The sequence below is a fragment of the Triticum urartu genome, chromosome 3A, assembly GCF_056163025.1.
Source record: "Triticum urartu cultivar PI428250 chromosome 3A, HENAU_Tu73, whole genome shotgun sequence".
Lineage (NCBI taxonomy): Eukaryota > Viridiplantae > Streptophyta > Magnoliopsida > Poales > Poaceae > Triticum > Triticum urartu.
In genome coordinates, this window is record NC_141875.1 from 625,053,485 (window position 1) to 625,075,852 (window position 22,368).

Here is a 22,368-nt window from a genome sequence, read left to right on the forward strand (position 1 = left end):
ATGTGATGGACAAGACCCAATCCTAAGCCTAGCACAAGATCGTGTAGTTCGTATGCTAAAGCTTTTCTAATGTCAAGTATCATTTCCTTAGACCATGAGATTGTGCAACTCCCGGATACCGTAGGAGTGCTTTGGGTGTACCAAACGTCACAACGTAACTGGGTGGCTATAAAGGTGCACTACGGGTGTCTCCGAAAGTGTCTGTTGGGTTGGCACGAATCGAGACTGGGATTTGTCACTCCGTGTAAACGGAGAGGTATCCCTGGGCCCACTCGGTAGGACATCATCATAATGTGCACAATGTGACCAAGGAGTTGATCACGGGATGATGTGTTACGGAACGAGTGAAGAGACTTGCCGGTAACGAGATTGAACAAGGTATCAGTATACCGACGATCGAATCTCGGGCAAGTACTATACCGCTAGACAAAGGGAATTGTATACGGGATTGATTGAATCCTTGACATCGTGGTTCATCTGATGAGATCATCGTGGAGCATGTGGGAACCAACATGGGTATCCAGATCCCGCTGTTGGTTATTGACCGGAGAGTTGTCTCGACCATGTCTGCATGACTCCCGAGCCCGTAGGGTCTACACACTTAAGGTTCGATGACGCTAGGGTTATAAGGAAAGTATGTATGCGGTTACCGAATGTTGTTCGGAGTCCCGGATGAGATCCCGGACGTCACGAGGAGTTCCGGAATGGTCAGGAGGTAAAGATTTATATATGGGAAGTCCCGTTTTGGTCACCGAAAAAGTTTCGGGTGCTATCGGTAACGTACCGGGACCACCGGAAGGGTCCCGGGGGTCCACCAGGTGGGGCCACCAGGCCTAGAAGGCTGCGTGGGCCAAGTGTGGGAGGGGACCAGCCCCAGGTGGGCTGGTGCGCCCCCCCACCAAGGCCCAAGGCGCAAGGGAGAGTGGGAGGGGGCAAACCCTAGGTCTAGATGGGCCTTAAGGCCCACCCTAGGTGCGCCCCCCTCTCTCCCCCCTTTGCCGCCACCCTAGATGGGTTTTGGGGCTGCCGCCACCCCTAGGGAGGGAACCCTAGATGGGGGCGCAGCCTCTCCCCTTCCCCTATATATACTTGAGGTATTGGGGTTGCAATACACACGAGATCATCTCCCTCTTGGCGCAGCCCTACCTCTCTCCCTCCTCGTCTCTCGTAGTGCTTGACGAAGCCCTGTTGGAGTTTCGCGCTCCTCCACCACCACCACGCCGTCGTGCTACTGGTGGATGGAGTCTTCCCCAACCTCTCCTTCTCCCCTTGCTGGATCAAGGCGTGGGAGACGTCACCGGGCTGCACGTGTGTTGAACGCGGAGGCGCCGTTGTTCGGCGCTTAGATCGGAATCAACCGCGATCTGAATCGCTGCGAGTACGACTCCTTCATCCGTGTTCTTGCAACGCTTCCGCTTAGCGATCTACAAGGGTATGTTGATGCACTCCCCTTCCCCTCGTTGCTAGATTACTCCATAGATTGATCTTGGTGATGCGTAGAAAATTTTAAATTTCTGCTACGATCCCCAACACTGATCACCCTCACCGCTTGGTGGCTCTGGAAGCATCAGAACGGCTGCATCTTCGACGGTGATCAACTTTCGGTCACTCGGCTCTCCCCCATCATCAAAGACGAGGCGCGCCTTTGGGCGAAAGCTGGCGTCACCGGAACACAAAACATCATCCCGAAGAGTTAGCTCCATTGGTCTCAGGGATGAGCAACCCCATCTGTTTGCTCTACACTCTTTACCATGCCTTCATGTCTACATGGCTTAATTGAGTGTATGTAATCTCATGATGTATAACTCTTCTGTCTATCAATGAAAAGACACGCAACCTTTGTGTATTCACGAAAAAAACGATGTCATATCCTCTATGTGATTTTGCCATGGCAACTGATAAACAAATTATACATGGTGGCCAATATTAAGAGGGCCCTGAGTCTTAACTTCGCTCAAGGCCCCCGAAATCTCAGGACTGGTCTTGCGACCTTGCCAGCAACATGCTACCGGCGGTGGTTGCCGGTGTGGTTGCCCGGAGGAGGTTTTTGGTGCCCAACTTCTTCCTTGGTGCGGGCGGCGGTGCAGGGGTCGTTTCCGACGGTGTCATGTTAAGGGTCTTGGCTCTTCATCCCGTCCGAAATCGAGGGCATCGGTGGTGGCTGTGGCGAGAATGGGCGGCAACACCGGGAAGTGGTTGCCACGGAGACGGGAATAGGGGGGGACAAAACTTTTGCTCTGGGAGGCACGGTGTGAGTATAATTTGGAGAGTTGGGCTCACTTTTACGGTCGAGGAATAAAAGTTATCCTCCTCTAACCGTTTGAGGGATCGATTAGGTGCGGTTAGCTGCTTAGTTTCCTCTTCTAAAGGCTTTTATGCGTCGGTTAGAGATGCTCTAGAGTACCCTCGAACTGAAAGAGGGGAAAGGAGATCAAGCCGTGTGACTTCCGGTTCCGGCTGCTCCATTGGTATACCTTTGTCAACAGAATGCACGTAAGTTTCTGGCCGTCGTAGAAACTTTGCACCCTCCATCTCCATGGAAGCAAAGCGTACGCTGCAGAGAGAAGAAAACCCAAAGACGAGGGGAGCGTGTTACTCCCAACGACGTCAAGCTAAATAAGCAAAGTCGACCAATCATACATGCCTGTCATGTCCCCCAAGCCACTCCAAAGAAGGCGCCATAAATTGCAGCGGATCACATGGGGAGACCAGGCAGCTAATGGTGGTGGGTAGCACGTAGATTATTATTAGACACGGTCGATCGAGTCATCGAGCCAAGAAGACTCTTGTGCTGCGGATAGCAATGGACGGGACGAGGCGCGGGAGGCGGCTCCTCGTGTCGCTCTGCTTCCTCTGCCTGGCCGTGCTGCTCCCCGGCGCGCTGCTGGCGTCGCCGGCGGCCGGGAGGAAGCGGCGGCAGGCCGGGTTCGACCACTACGTGCTGGCCCTGCAGTGGCCCGGCACCGTCTGCCGCCAGACCAACCACTGCTGCAGCTCCAACGGCTGCTGCCGGTACGGTGCCCCCAACTCACTTCCCTTCCTCCCTTGCTCACGCATTGTTGTCCCCTCCCTGAGAATTTCCTCTCATCCGGCTTTCTCCCTTTGCGTGCGCTCTGCAGATCAAACCCTCTCAACTGGTTCACGATCCGTAAGTACACCAACCCTTCGTTTAATTTTCAGATGCTAGTGAAAATGCAGCCATCAATCTGTCTCCGTATTCAGATGCTAGTGAATTTTGTTTGCTGTTCAGAAACAAAATTCAGAATCAGTCACAAGATCATAGACAATACCGATTTCATCTTTCTTTGTTGCGGACATAACAGATGGGCTGTGGCCGCAGTACAGCTACGGTGGGTGGCCGTCGTGCTGCAGGCCAACCACCACGTTCAACATGAACAAGGTACAGTACGCGTGAGGAGCCCTCGATTCAGTCAGAGTCTCGTGAGAACGGCACATGCCGGGCTCATTTCTCCAGAGATGCAACTAAATTAAGTCAATGTGCTTGGCCGGCGCGTGCAGATCGCGATGCTGAGGCCGATCCTGGAGAAGTACTGGCCGTCGCTCTACTGCGGCGACACCTCCACCTGCTTCGGCGGGAGAGGCCCCTTCTGGGCCCACGAGGTACTGCTAGCAGTTCAGTTCACCGGCGACTTAGCATATTATTGAGGAGAAACAGACAGCACTGTGGCTCACTCACTCACGGGCTCATTTTGTTTCTGTCGTGCATGTGCTGATGTTTCTTTGGCTGGACCGTCTTCTTCATCAGTGGGGTATGCATGCGCTCTCTGAATCTACTTACAAGCAGAAGAGATGCATACGCTTTGTGCTCTTCTTGACCCGTGGTATCTGACACTCGAGGGACTCACCCTCTGTTCTGTTGGTGCGTGTTGCAGCGACTCATGGAACGTGTGGCTACCCGGAGATACAGGACGAGTACGACTACTTCTCCACGGCGCTCTACCTCTACAGCAAGTACAACGTCACGGTAATGACCCCACGTTCGTAGCAGCACAGGTCGCCGTGGCTGTGAATGGTTCTGCACGGCGTTAACGCGCACGCTTCTCAATCTGCGCGCAGAAAGCTCTGCGGAAAGCGCACATCTACCCGCGGAACGGCCGCAAGTACGCGGTGGCGCACATCGTGGACGCCATCGACCACGCCTTCGGCCGGCTGCCGCACCTCGTCTGCAAGAACGGCTCCGTGCAGGAGCTCAGGCTCTGCTTCCACAAGGACTACCAGGTACGATAACACACACATGGGATCCCTTCTCGGCAAAGAAGAAAACGCAACTCAGCCAATATTTATCTGTCGCAGCCCCGGGATTGCGGGTCGGAGGACGACGATGCGTCGTCCTACAGCAGGAGAAGACATTGCCCTCGCTACGTCACCCTCCCATCCTACAAACAGTCTGGTACGAATTACTGCCCCAAGATTAGCTGCTTCAAAATTTTCAAACTGATTTGGTTGGGGTGCGCCACGCCTGGACAGTAGTGCAACGTCCAGGAAACACATGAGGGCCCCAGTGGCAAGCCACTGTGGTGGACCCTCCCCCATAAAAAAATAAATTTAATATCATTGTGGGCACATGACCCACATATCAGATATTAAACTGATAAGAACAGATACTACACTTGATCTTAGCCAAAAGGCCGAGAAAGGTATGAGTTGTAGCAGCTGCCCTGCCCCTCTATTTGTAGCCTCCTCGCCCTCCCGTGCGCTCCTCGCTGGGCGAGGTGGGACTAAACGAAACGAGTTGCTACCTCCTCATGGCTGCGTACTCCCGAACCAGCCTCTTGTATGGGCCTCGTACAGGAGGGCCTTTTCCGGAGTGTAATGGACCTGAGTTACTCCTCCTGGCCCATCATCATCCAAGCAGTTCTCATATACGAGGCCCAGTTATTGTGTCCTAAAAATAATTTATTTTGCCCTTTTCTTTAAAAAAAGAAGTTATTTTGCCCTTTTGTGCTGTACAAATTTATTGCTGCAGGTATGAATTCTACTGTTCTAAAAAATGGTTTGCCGTTTTGCGATCGCAGCGTCGGGGAACACCACGGAGGGCCGCCTGCGGAACCCAGTGGAGAATCAGCCGCGCGTACACGGGCAGAGCTACCTATAACTGATCGTCACGGCCGGGCGCTGTCGGACTGCTCCATCGAAGTGTGTCCTGAAGCCTGAGGATGCACGCAAGGCCGAGGCGATGCACGGTGCGACGGACGCCGCCGTCGATCGGCCGGGAAACTCCCGGCCAGAGGCAGGGCAGTCGTCGGTTCATGCCGCTGCGATTGATTAATTCTTCTGCGCGTTCGCTTGCAGGGTGTGTGTAGGCTCTGTTCTGCACAAAGAATTGACGTTGCAACCATGTATGTACATGATATTGGGCATCAAGGAATATTGTGGGTTAGGATCAAGGTATTGAACATATAAAGGATAAACTAGTGCGCCCAACTAGCGGCACCAGTCACGTCTCCTTTTAGGCCAACTCCACCGCACGACCCTAAATCTATACCCATTTTGTCCGGATTTTGTTCATGTGAGGTAGAAATAGGGAGAACAAACGGCGGACAGAGGCCGCACAAACTCGCTGCACGCGGTGCTACTACCCCATTTTCACCTCATACGTCATGGTTGTGGATGCACATGGTGGGCCGGGTACAGAAAAGGAGAGAGTGACATGTGGGGTCGAGGCGGACACAGGCGGACGACGAGGACGCAAAGGCGTCCGCTTTCTGTCCGCTTTGACCCCAAACCGAGAGCAACTTTGGTCTAGAAATGGGGTAAAAGCGGACACGGGCCGGACAAAATGTCCGTATGCTCCCATACGTTAGGTCGTTTGATTTGTCCATTTTACCTCAAACGGATACAAACGGACCATTTGGGGTAGAAATGGGTCACGCGGTGGAGTTGGCCGTATTCGCGAGAACGGAAACGCGAGCGAGAGAAGGGAGCGAGCGAAGGGAATCCACGTGCGCGAGCGAGCGTCCCCCTCCCCCTCCTTCCAAACGAGCCCGCATCTCGTCAGCCCCGGGTGCGGAGGCGAGCTTCCCGGCGACGGTAGCGCCGGCTCGAGGCGGGGGAGCGGCCGATGCGGGGTCGGTTGGATCGAGGCGTGGGAGCGGCGGATGCGGCGGCGGCAGCACGAGAAGAGCAACGGCGGCGGCGGCGACCTATGAAGAGGCGAGAGGAGCGGTGGTGGCGGCGTCGAGCTGCGAAGAGGCGTCGCTCGGGCGCGAGACCACGGAGGCTGGAGCGGCTGCTTCGGGCCCCGATCTGAGAGGGTACGAGGCAGGGAAGGACGGCATCGTCGCCGTCACAGGTCTTCCTTCAGTCCCTTTCGTTCCCTCTCCGGTTCATCCTCTTCCCACCCTCGTATTAGGAAAGTTCTATTAGGATCCGGTGCCACCGTGCGCCATGATTTCAGATTGGCTTGCCTGCTACCCCGAATGGATGCGCCACCCAGTCAGCCGAGCGATGCAGAATATGCTTTTGTAGAACTGCATATCTATTTGTTATGAATCTAGAGTCTCAAAGCCAATAAGTTGCTAAATCATTGACTGGCTGTTTCCATGTTTGTATTATGCGCTTCTCACTCGGCGAGGGGAGCATTAGGCCTCCTATGGTCTGGATTTCTCCAAATGATTAGGCTTTGCGAAAATTGTGTACGCATGTCTTACAGCCTGGGTATTGCTCTTCTAGATATACTCTATTGTTTTTGTTCACTTAATTCTAATGAGTATTTAAACTTCTTCAAGCATATTGGACTTTTGAATCTATGTAGCCAGCTCTTTGGAATTTATCTAGACAAGTATTTTTGGTAATGATATGTATTTGCAAGCTTACTTCTCAGTTTTTCTATTGTTGGGTACATATAGATAATTTCGTTGGGTATCTACAAAGTACATATAGATAATTTTCGACCATTTGTGACTGAAAGATTTTTGCCATAAGAAAATTAACTCTGTCGAGCAGTGCTCGTTGTCAAGGAAATGACGGGAAATTGCTGAGCCTTATTGATTGGAAGAGGAATGCTAATCCTACAAATAGATCTATAATGAATTGGACTTGAGAACAATCAACAAATAATAAACAGTCCCAAATTTGTAGATGTTGTTTGATTCAAATACCGATTTAAGCATTTGGCGCATCTAAAATTCATCAAAAAGGATGTGTGATTGGAAGAGGAATGCTAATCCTACAAATAGATCTATAATGAATTGGACTTGAGAACAATCAACAAATAATAAACAGTCCCAAATTTGTAGATGTTGTTTGATTCAAATACCGATTTAAGCATTTGGCGCATCTAAAATTCATCAAAAAGGATGTGTGATTTTCTGCCTATTCACTTAGTGTATTGTTTGGTAATCAGGTTATCCTGGACCTCTTTGGGGACAACATCACCAAGTTTCCTTCTTATTGCACTGCAAGTTAAAAAAAGTCAGTGACTAATGACTCTTCTTATCTCTTTGTTCACCCATGTGCTTAGCTGCAAAAATTCTAAAAAGATACCCCTAATGAGGGGTGGCGGATGTGCGTCCTCTAGGGCCTCGTCGGCCAGAGAAGGAGGGGAGGAGCGGTTGCCGACGAGCGAGGTGGCTCTGTTTGGACCGGCCATGGTGTTGGCTGTTGACTCCCACCGGTCTTGTCTCCCCCAACCCTTCCATGGAGCTCGCTTAGCCACCGGCCGGCACATCTTCTTGCTTACAACACCAAGGTAGGCAAAAATTCTTTTTTCCCCATGATGTGGTTTCTTTTGCTTGGATGGATTACAACTGGTTGGAGTAGCGGATGTGTGAAGTTTTGCCTGTAATCTAAATTCTGCATTTTATCTAGCTAAGTTAAGCAAAAGCTTGTTTTTTTACAACGACTGAAGCAAAATCATTCCCTTGCAGGCCATGTAGCTTACTTTTTAACTGTTATTGCTGATTGGAGCCATTGCTATTGGCTATTTATACATAAGATGGAAGGTGAATTGAGATTTTTGTGAGGGGGATTGGATTTTATCCAGATGGCTTGCTTCTCGTGATGAGACTGATACTAATGAACTAATGAAGACATGAAGGTTGCATCTTATCCCCATTTCCCTTTCTACATTTGCCATTTAGTCGATTAACATACATTGTACTATTTCCCTTTCTATAGTTGCCATTTAGTTGATTAACATACATTGTACTATTTTCGGTTAAGCACACTATGGGTCAATGAATGTGGAATTAGCTACTTTTTATATCCCTGGACCATATATATTACATGCATCAGTACTTGATGCATCTCTGATATGCTTTTGCTTTTTATTGTTACCCTTAATTACTACTTTTCTATGAACCCAATGTTTAGGTTGCAGGCTCAACTGCATATCTATATTCTCTGTATGAATTTTTTAGCTAGCTTTGAAGCGAATGTGGTGATCAAGGCTCTAATATGTATTCTTTATTTGCATGAATGTTGTGTGCATATAGGTACTTGCAATGGAATCTTTTTCTCATAGACGAGAAGTACTTTGAAAACAGATTTTAAAAATTGATATAATTTTACAAGTGTGCAGATAGTTGACAAGGCAACAATGCTATTGTTCAAATGTAGTCGAGCCGGGCCTTTGGTGTTTTCGGTGCTATTGTTCAAATTTTGCTTTCTTAGATTCATTGCAACCAAAAGATTTGGTAATATTTTTTTTCTGGAAACATGGATACACTTGTTGGTGTTGTATACTGGGATCTGTAAGTATTGTCATAGGAATTTTTTTATCCTAAGGATTCACACAGATTGGAGGGGAATTAGTATCTAACATCTTGTTAAATGTACACAAACTGGTATATCTTCATGGCTTTTAAGCTATATAATTGTAGATGATAATTTATGCTTTGATAAAGTAATATCTTACTTCTCGGTGCTTGGATAAAATAGTATAGTTTGCTGAAAATATGCTCATACTTTATATCACAGAAGTACAAACTGACAATCAGCCTATGGTGAAGTTAAAAGAAGCAAAAGTACTGTGTGTATAATCATTAGATTTGTTAAGGTGAATCAGATTTATTTTTGCTGCTGTACGTAGAATGCAGTTTATCTTAATTCCTGTTGCTGCGTTTGGCCCTACATGTCGATGGGTGTGGCCGCTCCCTTGTTAGTTTGTTGCTCGATTTGGTTTGGTCCAAGGTAGGCTGTGTGTTGTCTACGTCTGTATATTCGTTGGCTGGATAAGAAGATTTTGCAGGTTTTTCTCTGGTATGGTTGCTTCTGCTCTGAGTGCAGGTTCCTATGATTTCTAGACAGTGTATTGGTTTTAAGGATTGCTCGGTTAGTTTAAAAGTGCTTTGATTTCCTTCTTGTCTTCTCGCACAGACCTTGAAGATGGCTAGGTTTGCATGGGCATGGGGTTTGGTACACCTGGCCTCTATTTAGATTTGTTAATAAATTCAGTTTATCACGAACACCATAAATGTGTTATCAGTTTACTATCTTGGCACATGAGCTATTTTTCAGTCAATGCGTGCTGAGTCCACTTGGAACTGAATATGTAGTGTTTTCTTTGAAACTGAGTAACTGTGGTTGAAATTTAGTTTCATTTGGACGAGCTACCCAAGTATCATCAATTCATGATGGCTAATTTATTTTGGTTCTTGATGAATCGGCCATGGTCCTGATTTAAGAGTTTTTATGTTATTTCTCAGCCTATTTGAGCTATTATCGTTCTGTTTAACACACACAATTGTAGCTGCCCTTTTTGATTCAGAAAAATGGTCTTCATGTCTGTGGTTTGGTTAAACATTTTCTCAGCATATCTCTATTCATCAGTCTTAACTCGCATAACATCCAATATAGTTTGTCTGATCCAGACTAAATGTTGGTTGTTGCTATGTTTTGTGTGCAGTCTATTTCTCTTCTATCTTGGTCATTAAAGATGTGACAAGAAAGAAATTTCAAAAGGTTTGATAATCTAGAATGCTCATATGGAGTTATTTGAACCAGTTCTTTTAGTAGCTGCTGAGACCAGATGTATCAGAAAAATTTAAAATATACCAACAGTAGGGTTGACCAATAATGCTGAATTGATTCAGTCTTCAGGCCTTATGCACAATTTCCACAGTGTTAAGATAATATATGCTTTAATGCTCCTGTGCACTGCTTTAATGCTTCTGCTTGTTTGTCTGAATCTTCTTGTTGTTCATTAATTTCTTGTCGCCTGCTGTTGCCCATGAGGGGGAGTCGGACCCATCATGGATAACCATCCCTGATGAGCTTTTAATACATACTGATGGTGACAAAATTGATGCCATTGTTCAGGTTGTATACAAAGATGTTCCTACTAGGTATTCTGACGTTGATTATCTAAAAGAAAGAGCAATTCTAACACCAACGAACCAAGTAGCTGAAAATTATAAACGAGCGCGTTCTATCTTTAGTGCCTACCAGTGAGAGAGTACCTAAGCTGTGTCAAGTGTCTATGCCTATGTTTTATATGCAAATACCTTTCCTCTTTTGCACAAACCATGCTTCCTGTACAATGATATTTAATAGCAGCAAACTAAACAGGTTGGTTAGGAAACTGAAGCTGCAGCTACTGAAGAGCCAAAGAACATTCTTGTTGAACAGGCTAAAGGCAAGAGGTAAAGACTCATAGTCTGTTACATCCAACCAGTTCAACGTACGATATGGCGTGCCGCCTCTTGTTCTTCCTTTACCTTGTCTTATTTGACAACCAAAGCATCCTTCTCTGTGGCTCTCAAAAATGCTTTCTTCTTCACACGATGCATGTTATGCCATTTGATCAAACTACTTTTCTGCCACAACTATATTCAAATGGATCATAGGCCCAATAAAACATCATTTTACTTCAAAATCTAATATACGTTTTATTTATTTTCCTGTTGCATGTACAGGCAACTCTTCCTGTTGCATCAAAAGTAACTTGCTTCGTACATGCAAACTAATTAGCCATATAGTTAAATTAGCTACGTATTAAGATTCGATACATCTACTGCTTATTTATGTTGTGTTCTATTTGCCGTGTCCAATCTTTATGCGCTTGTTATTTTTATCACACTGTAATCAAGCTTCTATTGTTATAGCAATACGAAATCCTATGCATCAAGCTTCTGTTCTTATAACAATTACAGTTTTGATACCTCTGTTTCTTTATATCATCTTGTTGGGTTTCTGTTTCTCTTCATATAGGATACAGATATATGTGATTCTCATGTGGTCCTTTCGCTGGAAACTTGCTAATCTTAGGGGTGCTGCTACTGGTGTAAAAACCATTTTATCAAAAGAACTAAAGTAGTAGCTAATACAAGCATTGAAGAATTGATGCAGAGGTTACGCTATATTGGCATGAAGTCAGAGCAGCGCGTGAAGACTACATAAGATAGTTTCTGGTGACCTTCAGTCTATATGTCCTAACCAACAACAGCCACCTTTTATTTCGTATCAATCGATCCAGTATCTTTCCCCTTTTGGCGTTGCTCTGAGCAAGATATGTATAGCCTTTAGATTTCCATTCGTGTATGATACTACATGTACACTTTAGACCTCATTACTGTCTCTGTGGTCAAAAGAAGTTTGTGATCACTTGTTCTATATATGTAATCAACTGCCCTTCTACTAATATTTTCAGAAGACTATTTATGTATGTTTACACTGGTTAGAGAGAATCATCACACTGCCAGCAGCAGTTTTTTATTTCCATATGTTTCAATAAGATCTTCCGACCAACTCATCTGTCTCTAAATATTTTTATGTGTACTCTTTCAATACTCGGCTTGCTCTTGGCCTTTGCGCCATTGGCGTAACGGGTCATCTAGCATTGGTATACGATAGAACGCAGCTGCGTGGTGAGCACAAAGAGAACTATTATTTCGCCTTTTACTAAAGAAATACCGTGTGCATGCCACACTAAGCAGCATACTCTAAAGTATGCGACAGAAAATACGAGAGATCGAGGGGAGCCGTCGGTGTACCTTTCGTCAATGGTAGTGTGTGTCGTTTTTCGTTTCATTCCTGGATGAGCTGGATGGGAGTGAACGCGTGTTGGCTGCAATTCGTTCTGATCCTAGGCGAGTGCTTGCTTGTCTCTTTCACTTTCCTCTGGCGTTTGTTGATGGCAAATGTTTTTTAATAATACGTCAAAGGCGTATCATATTTTATAGAAGGCATGAGATAATTATAAGAGACTATCTAAAAAACAAGTACTCCCTCCGTTTCTTTTTAGTCTGTATATAAGATTTGATCAAAGTCAAAATTTATTAACTTTGACTAAGTTTATGAGAAAAAATATTGAGATTCGCAATATGAAATCAATATTTTTAGATGCATCGTGAAGTTATTTTTCATACCATATAGCTTTAGTATTGTAGATGTTAATACTTTTTCCTACTAAGTTGGTCAAACTTTACAAAGTTTGACTTTGACCAAATCTTATATGCAGACTAAAAAGAAACGGAGGGAGTATAGGATAAACACCACACCAAAGCTAATCAAACAAGAAGCCTCCACACACATTACAAAATCAATGCAAAAGAACCTACCTGACCAGAGCAACAAAGTCACGTCTTGACCAACACCGATCACCTCAAAGAGCAACAACTTCAATTGGATTTCCCTTGCCGATGTACTAACAACACTTGATTGCCGAAAGAAGGTGGCGAGTGGATGGCGGGACTCAGTTGGTCCCGAGAAAGCCACTGTCTTGGACTCACCGGCGTCAAAGAACCACAACACAAAACCTCCAGGCCATGTCTCCAAACATACAATGCTCCCAGCAGAGGAACGACGCCAAGATGCCGCCATCGCCGATCTAAGACCTAGGCTTTCGCTCGGAGATAGCAACCCAAACAAAAAAGGGAGATGCCGACAAACCTAAGCGACGCCTCCAAGGAGGGAGATAACACCCACAGGCGTCGTCGCCACCAGCACAAACCGAAGACAGGTAGGATTTTCATCTGTAACGTCACCCACCTCCCTCCCCCCTACGAAGAATTGAGGCCATATTTTTTGTGCTGGATCACACCGTCGCCGCTACATCACCTCCCCACTATAATCATAGAGTCACAGAACACCGACACCCTGCATGTCGTGGCCATGCGGTCCATATTCCACCTCTCGCATGGCCGGGGGAAAACATCACCAGCTCATGTACGAAATCCAGCACGGGCAGGAGCCGCCGGCACCGCAAGCAGCGGTAGGGCACACCACCTCCTGGCGGACCACACGAGCACGACCCTGGGACTCATGGACGGAGAGCCACCTCGACGCGCATCCAGGACATGGACGGACACTACATTCGATCTGGGCTTGGGCTTTAGCTTTTCTACATTTCAAGTTGGGCTTACACGTGTGCCTTCAGGAGAAAGAGCATATGGGCCTGACTACTTTCCTGTTGGACTCAGGCTCGAGAAAAGGGACATTTTCAGGCTCCAGGTCGGGCTCGGTCTTGTTGTATCGGATCCGGGCTTGTTCAAGCCCAACCCAAAACTTGACCTGACCCGACATATGATAAGGTTTAGTAAGCCGCAACATTAGTCTAGAGGCATGTCACAACGGTCAAAAAATGCTTGGACGAACGGGGAGTGAAAAATGGTGGGTCGCGGCTAGAGGGCTGAAGCGACCGAATCGACCGACTATCAAGCACATTATCCAAACAACTGTGGAGGCGGTGGATCGAATCTGCACGCCAGCTGACCATCGCACAGTGCGTGCCAAATCCAAAGTGGAAGTATTAGAATTGCCCAACTGAAAACAGCACATCGACGAGCACCTTAATCGTGCGCCTCACGTCCTGTGGGCCTACCCAGTACGTTTAGCCCTCCTTCTTATATTCTTATCTTCTCGAGGAAAGGGTCCATCACAAGTTTTCTTCCTCATAGTGATATTTGCACTATCCGGCCCCTTGCTTTAGCGCCACCGATTGAAGCGAGGGCTTTCCTCCCACCCCCTGCAATAGGCTGCCACAAATTCATGCTCCAAGCCATAGATTTTCTAATCAGCGTCATGCGGCTCCACAAACAAATGCAAATGGAGGGGTTGATGGCCGCCATTGCGGCTGTGTTGGGACGGTTGCTGGAAATGGCACCACATTGCGACAAGATGCGCGACAGTAGTGACTTTGAGTGCCATTGCTGTTGGGGATCGTTATAGAAATTAAAAAAATTCTACACATCACCAAGATCAATCTATGAAGAGACTAGCAACGAGAGAGAGGGAGTGTATCTTTATATCCTTGAAGATCGCGATGCGGAAGCGTTACAAGAACGCGGATGAAGGAGTCGTACTCGCAGCGATTCAGATCGCGGTTGATTCCGATCTAAGCGCCGAATAACGGCGCCTCCACATTCAACAGACGTACAGCTGCTACCTCTTAAGCACTGCGTTGGTTTTTCCCGAAGAGGAAGGGGTGATGCAGCAAAGTAGCGTAAGTATTTCCCTCAGTTTTTGAGAACTAAGGTATCAATCCAGTAGGAGGCTACGCGCGAGTCCCTCGTACCTGCACAAAACAAATAAATCCTTGCAACCAACGCAAATAGGGGTTGTCAATCCTTATAAGGCCACTTACGAGAGTGAGATCTGATAGATATGATAAGATAATATTTTTGGTATTTTTATGATAAAGATGCAAAGTAAAATAAAGGCAAAGTATATAGCAAAGAAAATAACTAAGTAGTAGGAGATTAATATGATAGAGATAGACCCGGGGGCCATAGGTTTCACTTATGGCTTCTCTCGAGAGCATAAGTATTCTACCGTGGCTGAACAAATTACTGTTGAGCAATTGACAGAATTAAGCATAGTTATAAGAATATCTAGGTATGATCATGTATATATGCATCACGTCCGAGACAAATAGACCGACTCCTGCCTGCATCTACTACTATTACTCCACTCATCAACCGCTATCCAGTATGCATTTAGAGTATTAAGTTAAAAACAGAGTAACGCCTTAAGTAAGATGACATGATGTAGAGCGATAGACTCATGCAATATGAAGAAAATGCCATCTTGTTATTCCCGATGGCAACAATACAATACGTGCCTTGCTGCCCTTACTGTCACCGGGAAAGGACACCACAAGATTGAACCCAAAGCTAAGCACTTCTCCCATTGCAAGAAAGATCAATCTAGTAGGCCAAACCAAACTGATAATTCAAAGAGACTTGCAAAGATAACCAATCATACATAAAAGAATTCAGAGAAGATTCAAATATTGTTCATAGATAGACTTGATCATAAACCCACAATTCATCGGTCTCAACAAACACACCGCAAAAAGAAGATTACATCAAAGGGTTCTCCACAAGAGAGGAGGAGAACATTGTATTGAGATCCAAAAAGAGAGAAGAAGCCATCAAGCTACTAACTATGGACCCGTAGGTCTGAGGTAAACTACTCACACTTCATCGGAGGGGCTATGGTGTTGATGTAGAAGCCCTCTGTGATCGATGCCCCCTCCGGTAGAGCTCCGGAACAGGCCCCAAGATGGGATCTCATGGATACAGAAAGTTGCGGCGGTGGACTTAGGTTTTTGGCTCCGTATCTGATCATTTAGGGGTACGTGGGTATATATAGGAGGAAGGAGTACGTCGGTGGAGCAACAGGGGGCCCACGAGGGTGGAGGGCGCGCCTAGGGTAGGCAGGCGCGCCCCCTACCTCGTGGCCTCCTCTTTTCTTTCTTGACGTAGGGTCCAAGTCTCCCGGGTCTTGTTTGTTGAGAAAATCACGTTCCCGAAGGTTTCATTCCGTTTGGACTCCGTTTGATATTCATTTTCTTCGAAACCCTAAAACAGGCAAAAAACAGCAATTCTGGGCTGGGCCTTCGGTTAATAGGCTAGTCCCAAAAATAATATAAAAGTGGATAATAAAGCCTAATAATGTCCAAAACAGTAGATAATATAGCATGGAGCAATCAAAAATTATAGATACGTTGGAGACGTATCAAGCATCCCCAAGCTTAATTCCTACTCGTCCTCGAGTAGGTAAATGATAAAAGCAGAATTTTTGTTGCGGAGTGCTACTTGGCATAATTTTAATGTAATTCTTCTTAATTGTGGTATGAATATTCAGATCCAAAAGATTCAAGACAAAAGTTCATATTGACATAAAAATGATAATACTTCAAGCATACTAACTAAGCAATCATGTCTTCTCAAAATAACATGGCCAAAGAAAGTTCATCCCTACAAAATCATATAGTTTAGTCATGTTTCATTTTTGTCACACAAGAATGCTCTCATCATGCACAACCCCCATGACAAGCCAAGCAATTGTTTCATACTTTAGTAATCTCAAACCTATAAACTTTCACGCAATATATGAGCGCGAGCCATGGACATAGCACTATAGGTGGAATAGAATATAACGAGGGGGTTATGTGGAGAAGACAAAAAAAGAAAAAGCCTCACATCAACGAGGCTAATCAATGGGCTATGGAGATGCCCACCGATTGATGTTAATGCAAGGAGTAGGGATTGCCATGCAATGGATGCACTAGAGCTATAAATGTATGAAAGCTCAACGAAAGAAACTAGTGGGTTTGCATCCAACTTGCTTCCTCACGAAGACCTAGGGCACTAGTATATGAAAGCCAAGTTCTATAATGAAAAACTCCCACTAGTATATGAAAGTGACAAAATAAGAGACTCTCTATCATGAAGATTACGGTACTACTTTGAAGCACAAGTGTGGAAAAACGGATAGTAGCATTGCCCCTTTTATTTTTATATTTTTTCCTCCTTTTTATTTGGCCTTCCTTTTTTTGGCCCTTCTTTTTTTGGGATAATGCTCTATTAATGATGATCATCACACTTCTATCTATTTACAACTCAATGATTACAACTCGATACTAGAACAAAGTATGACTCTATATGAATGCCTCCGGCGGTGTACCGGGATATGCAATGAACCAAGAGTGACATGTATGAAAGAATAATGAACGGTGGCTTTGCCACAAATACGATGTCAACTACATGATCATGCAAAGCAATATGACAATAATGAATGTGTCATGATGAACGGAATGGTGGAAAGTTGCATGGCAATATATCTCGGAATGGCTATGGAAATGCCGTAATAGGTAGGTATGGTGGCTGTTTTGAGGAAGATATAAGGAGGTTTATGTGTGACAGAGCGTATCATATCACAGGGTTTGGATGCACCGGCGAAGTTTGCACCAACTCTCAATGTGAGAAAGGGCAATGCACGGTACCGAAGAGGCTAGTAAGGATGGAAGGGTGAGAGTGCGTATAATCCATGAACTCAACAGTAGTCATAAAGAACTCACATACTTATTGCAAAAATCTACAAGTCATCAAAAACCTCGGTACTACGCGCATGCTCCTAGGGGGATAGATTGGTATGAAAATACCATCGCTCGTCCCCGACCGCCACTCATGAGGAAGACAATCAAATAACACCTCATGTTTCAAATTTGTTGCATAACGTTTACCATACGTGCATGCTACGGGACTTGCAAACTTCAACACAAGTATTTCTCAATTTCATAACTACTCAACTAGCACGACTTTGATATTATTACTTCCATATCTCAAAACAATCATCAAGCATCAAACTTCTCTTAGTATTCAAAACACTCTTAAGAAAATTTTACTAATCTTGAATACCTAGCATATTAGGATTTTAAGCAAATTACCATGCTATTAAGACTCTCAAAATAATCTAAGTGAAGCATGAGAGATCAATAGTTTCTATAAAACAAATCCACCACCCACCGTGCTCTAAAAGATATAAGTGAAGTACTAGAGCAAAACTATATAACTCAAAACATATAAGTGAGGCACATAGAGTATTCTAACAAATTCAAAATCATGTATGGCTCTCTCAAAAGGTGTGTACAGCAAGGATGATTGTGGTAAACTAAAAAGCAAAGACTCAAATCATACAAGACGCTCCAAGCAAAACACATATCATGTGGCGAATAAAAATATAGCTCCAAGTAAAGTTACCGGTAGAAGTAGACGAAAGAGGGGATGCTTTCCGGGGCGTCCCCAAGCTTTGGCTTTTATGTGTCCTTAGATTATCCTGGGGGTGCCATGGGCATCCCCAAGCTTAGACTCTTGCCACTCCTTGTTCCATAATCCATCAAATCTTTACCCAAAACTTGAAAACTTCACAACACAAAACTTAAAGTAGAAAATCTCGTGAGCTCCGTTAGCGAAAGAAAATAAAAGACCACTTCAAGGTACTGTAATGAACTCATTATTTATTTATATTGGTGTTATAACTACTGTATTCCAACTTCTCTATGGTTTATAAACTATTTTACTAGCCATAAATTCATCAAAATAAGCAAACAACACATGAAAAACAGAATCTGTCAAAAACAGAACAGTCTGTAGTAATCTGTAGCTAGAGCAAGATATGGAGCCCCCAAAATTCTAAAATAAATTGATGGACGTGAGGAATTTATCTATTAATCATCTGCAAAAAGAATTAACTAAATAGCACTTTTCAAATAAAAATGACAGCAGTTCTTGTGAGCGCTAAAGTTTCTATTTTCTACAGCAAGTTCAACAAGACTTTCCCCAAGTCTTCCCAACGGTTCTACTTGGCACAAACACTAATTAAACACAAAAAACACAACCAAAAAATAGGCTAGATAAATTATTTATTACTAAACAGGAGCAAAAGGCAAGAAATAAAAATAAAATTGGATTGCCTCCCAACAAGCGCTATCGTTTAACGCCCCTAGCTAGGCATAACAAGCAAGAATAGATCTAGGTATTGCCATCTTTGGTAGGCAATCCATAAGCGGCTCTCATAATAGATTCATAAGGTAATTTAATTTTATTTCTAGGAAAGTGTTCCATGCCTTTCCTTAATGTAAATTGGAATCTAATATTTCCTTCCTTCATATCAATAATTGCACCAATCGTTCTAAGGAAAGGTCTACCAAGAATAATAGGACATGAAGGATTGCAATCTATGTCAAGAACAATAAAATATACGGGCACATAATTCCTATTTGCAACAATAAGAACATCATTAATTCTTCCCATAGGTTTCTTAATAGTGGAATCCGCAAGGTGCAAATTTAGAGAGCAATCATCAAAATCACGGAAACCTAACAAATCACACAAAGTCTTTGGAATCGTGGAAACACTAGCACCCAAATCACATAAAGCATAGCATTCATGATCTTTAATTTTAATTTTAATAGTTGGTTCCCACTCATCATAAAGTTTTCTAGGGATAGAAACTTCCAATTCAAGTTTTTCTTCATAAGATTGCATCAAGGCATCAATGATATGTTTAGTAAACGCTTTATTTTGACTATAGTGTGAGGAGAATTTAGCACGGATTGCAACAAGGAAATACAATCAATCAAAGAGCAATTTTCATAGTTAAATTCCTTGAAATCCATAATAGTGGGTTTAGCAACATCTAGGGTTTTAATTTCTTCAATCTCACTTTTATCAAATTTAGCATCAAGATCAGAAAATTCTGAATTCTTGGAACGCCTTCTAGGTAAAGGTGGATCATATTCAGTCCCATTGTAAGGGCATATTTATCCCTAAGTGTTTTGGTGATTGATGACAACACATTTGCGGACTAATCGTGTGCCTTGAGTATTCCAGACACTTCATTGCTAGGCACAAGACGGTTGGGTGCCCCTCGAAGACTAACGAAGACGGCGTCTTTTCTACATTTCTTTTTGGTGGATTTGAGTCGTAGGAAAGCCGTACTATTAAGAGGGGGTCCGCGTTGGAAAGGTTTGGGTGGAATCATCACGTACACGTCTCCTTCTTGTCCCCTCCTTTTCCCTTGGAGCTTCCTCCGTTTTCTTGCCTCCCTTGTCTGGCTGCTATGGTTGGTCGCGGTAGTACTGCTCTCAGGAAAGCGGTAGTACCGTAGGCATCCGCGGTAGTACCGCGCGGTGGCGCGGTAGTACCCAGGTGCCCATGGTAGTACCGCTCTCCTGGAGCCGCACTACCGCTGCCCACCAGGCTAGTGCCGCCCCCTCGTGGTAGTAGGGGCGGATGTAATTTTTTACATCCGCACCTACCGCGGTAGTACCGTTTTCGCCGCGCAGTAGTACCGCGCTATGTAGTCAGGCAGTAGTACCGCCCCTCGATAGTACTACCGTGTCGGGTTTTTGCTACTTCCGTTTCTTTACGGAAGTAGGCACAGAAGTTTCCTTTCCCCTGGCTAGGGGATTTCTGCCTTGCGGTAGTACCGCATGGGGGGCGCGGTAGTACCGCGCTTGCGGAAGTACCGCCCCCAGTTCCCGCACGTTTGTTTTATCTTTTCTATCGCTGGGGTTGCGGCAGTACCGTGGGTCTGTACGGTAGTACCGCACAGCCGTGCGGTAGTGCCGCTTGGTTGCAAGCAGTAGTACCGCACGACCCTGCGGTAGTACCGCTGGCCGCGGGCTGGTTGGTGGGTAACGGTTGGATCTTTGCCCCACACTATATAAGGGGTCCCCTTCTTCCCCGTTGACTCACCTCTTCCACCCCCAAGCTCCATTATTGCTCTAAGCTCCATTTTCGCCCGATCTCACTCCCTAGCCAATCAGACTTGTTGATTTGCTCGGGAGTGGTTGAGAAGGCCTCGATTCACACTTCCACCAAGAGATATTTGATTCCCCCCACTAATCCCTTGCGGATCTTGTTACTCTTGGGTGTTTGAGCATCCTAGACGGTTGAGGTCACCGCGAATCCATAGTCCATTGTGTGAAGCTTCGTGGTGTTGTTGGGAGCCTCCAATTGAGTTGTGGAGCTTGCCCCAACCTTGTTTGTAAAGGTTCGGTCACCGCCTCCAAGGGCACCAATAGTGGAATCACGGCATCTCGCATTGTGTGAGGGCATGAGGAGAATACGGTAGCCCTAGTGGCTTCTTGGGGGGCATTGTGCCTCCACACCGCTCCAACGGAGACGTACTTCCTCTCAAAGGGAAAGAACTTCGGCAACACATCCTCGTCTCCACCGTCTCCACTCTTGGTTATCTCGTGCCTTTACTTGTGCAAGCTTATTTGTTTCATATTATTTGCTTGCTTGTGTTCCTATCCTTGTTGCATCATATAGGTTGCTCACCTAGTTGCATATCTAGACAACTACTTTGATGCAAAGTTTAAATTGCTAAAGAAAAGCTAAAAATTGTTAGTTGCCTATTCACCCCCTCTAGTCAACCATATCGATCCTTTCAATTGGTATCAGAGCCTCGTCTCTTTATTAAGGACTTTACTGTCCAAAGAGTATGGTTGATACCGTAGACGGTGTGGAGGAACACTCCGGTGCGAATCCGACTTCGTCTACGGGCGATGTGGGAACCTCGGTCTGTCGTGAGGAGTTCAATGTGGCCTTGGAGACATTGAAAACCTCCATGACGACCGAGGTTGAAAGCATGTTTACTAAATTCCTTGAGGGGCTTAAACTATCCACCGCATCGTTGAAAGTGGGTGATCCCACCGACAAGGTGACGGATGCTATCTCCGATAAGGGGGAAGCTAGTAGTGAAAAGGCTCCTTCTTCTAGTGGTAAAAATGGAACCGACATCTTTGCTCATGTGGAACCACCGCTTGTTTATGGTGGACCGGTTCCTTCCACTCATTTGAATCATGCCGGTCCTGCCCCTAAGATTGTGAAAAATGAGGACTTTGATTCTTGGGTTTACCGCTTTAAATGTCATTTAAATCATGTGAACACTAACCTTTGGAAAATCATTGAAGAAGGTTTCTATCCGCATGATCCAAGCAACTTCACTCCTCGAGAAGCCGCGGACAATCAATTCAATGAGAATGCTCTCTTCATCATTCAAGATGCAATTCCACCCGAAGACCTACCTCATCTTCGTCCCTTCGCCTTGGCCAAAGATGCATGGCATTGTGTTGTCCCTCTCGGGAAGCGCAAGCATTCAACGCTCCAACTATGAAGTGGTGCAAGATGAGGCCGATGAGTTTGCAATGAAAGAAGATGAAGAGCCTCGTGAGCTTTATCAGAGAGTAACCAAACTTGCGGTCTCACCACAAGATCACGGGAGCAAGGACACAGATGACAATTGGATCAAGCACAATTTTGGAGCAAGAAAAACTCGAGGCCAAACTTTAGCAAAAACAACTCAAGTGGCACGAAGAGCAAGCAACGTGTAATGACTTGCTACAATTGTGGCAACGTGAGTCATTTTTTTGTGGAGTGCCCGTATGAGAAGAGGGAAGACAATGGTGGCAAGCTCATCCGAAAGGACAAGGCCAAGTCGTTCCCCAACAAGAGCAACTTCACCAAGAAGACTCCTCCCAAGGCATTGGTGGTACAAGAAGAGTACAATGAGGATGATGATGATGATGAAGGTGATGAGTCGGTTGCCATGGCCTCCGTTGCCATTGCGACGACTCCACGGGTGTCTCTCTTCGACTCACCCAATGAGAGC

The 22,368-nt window shown here is 45.3% G+C and overlaps 2 protein-coding genes, 1 non-coding gene and 1 pseudogene across 18 annotated transcripts; 3 read left to right on the plus strand and 1 right to left on the minus strand.

Annotated features, from left to right (window-relative positions):
* Positions 1-2,652: 2,652 nt before the first annotated feature.
* On the plus strand, positions 2,653-5,408 carry LOC125545523 (ribonuclease 2). The gene is made up of 9 exons (XM_048709501.2): positions 2,653-3,012; positions 3,120-3,148; positions 3,324-3,400; positions 3,520-3,621; positions 3,767-3,770; positions 3,894-3,985; positions 4,078-4,239; positions 4,315-4,411; positions 5,037-5,408. The coding sequence occupies exons 1-9, from the start codon at positions 2,804-2,806 to the stop codon at positions 5,114-5,116; spliced, it is 852 nt and encodes a 283-aa protein (XP_048565458.1). The 5' UTR covers positions 2,653-2,803; the 3' UTR covers positions 5,117-5,408.
* On the minus strand, positions 4,465-4,662 carry LOC125549784 (U2 spliceosomal RNA). Its single transcript, XR_007301503.2, has one exon. It is a non-coding gene; the product is annotated as a U2 spliceosomal RNA (small nuclear RNA).
* A 452-nt stretch (positions 5,409-5,860) lies between the features above and the next one.
* On the plus strand, positions 5,861-11,676 carry LOC147980864 (uncharacterized). Of its 16 annotated transcripts, XR_015598718.1 has the most exons (5): positions 6,176-7,711; positions 7,890-8,059; positions 9,869-9,924; positions 10,531-10,604; positions 11,173-11,676. XR_015598718.1 is itself a non-coding variant. In XM_087513644.1 (4 exons), exons 1-3 carry the CDS (start codon positions 5,884-5,886, stop codon positions 7,625-7,627), a joined length of 585 nt encoding a protein of 194 aa, XP_087369770.1. In that variant the 5' UTR covers positions 5,861-5,883; the 3' UTR covers positions 7,628-7,711; positions 7,890-11,676. The 16 variants fall into 16 exon arrangements, 1 of the variants encoding a protein (XP_087369770.1); XM_087513644.1 differs by having other exon boundaries at positions 5,861-6,313; positions 7,367-7,434; positions 7,541-7,711; positions 7,890-11,676; XR_015598710.1 differs by having other exon boundaries at positions 7,890-9,924.
* Positions 11,677-11,819: 143 nt separating this feature from the next.
* LOC125549805 (U5 spliceosomal RNA) lies at positions 11,820-11,926 on the plus strand (annotated as a pseudogene).
* The last annotated feature ends 10,442 nt before the right edge of the window (positions 11,927-22,368 follow it).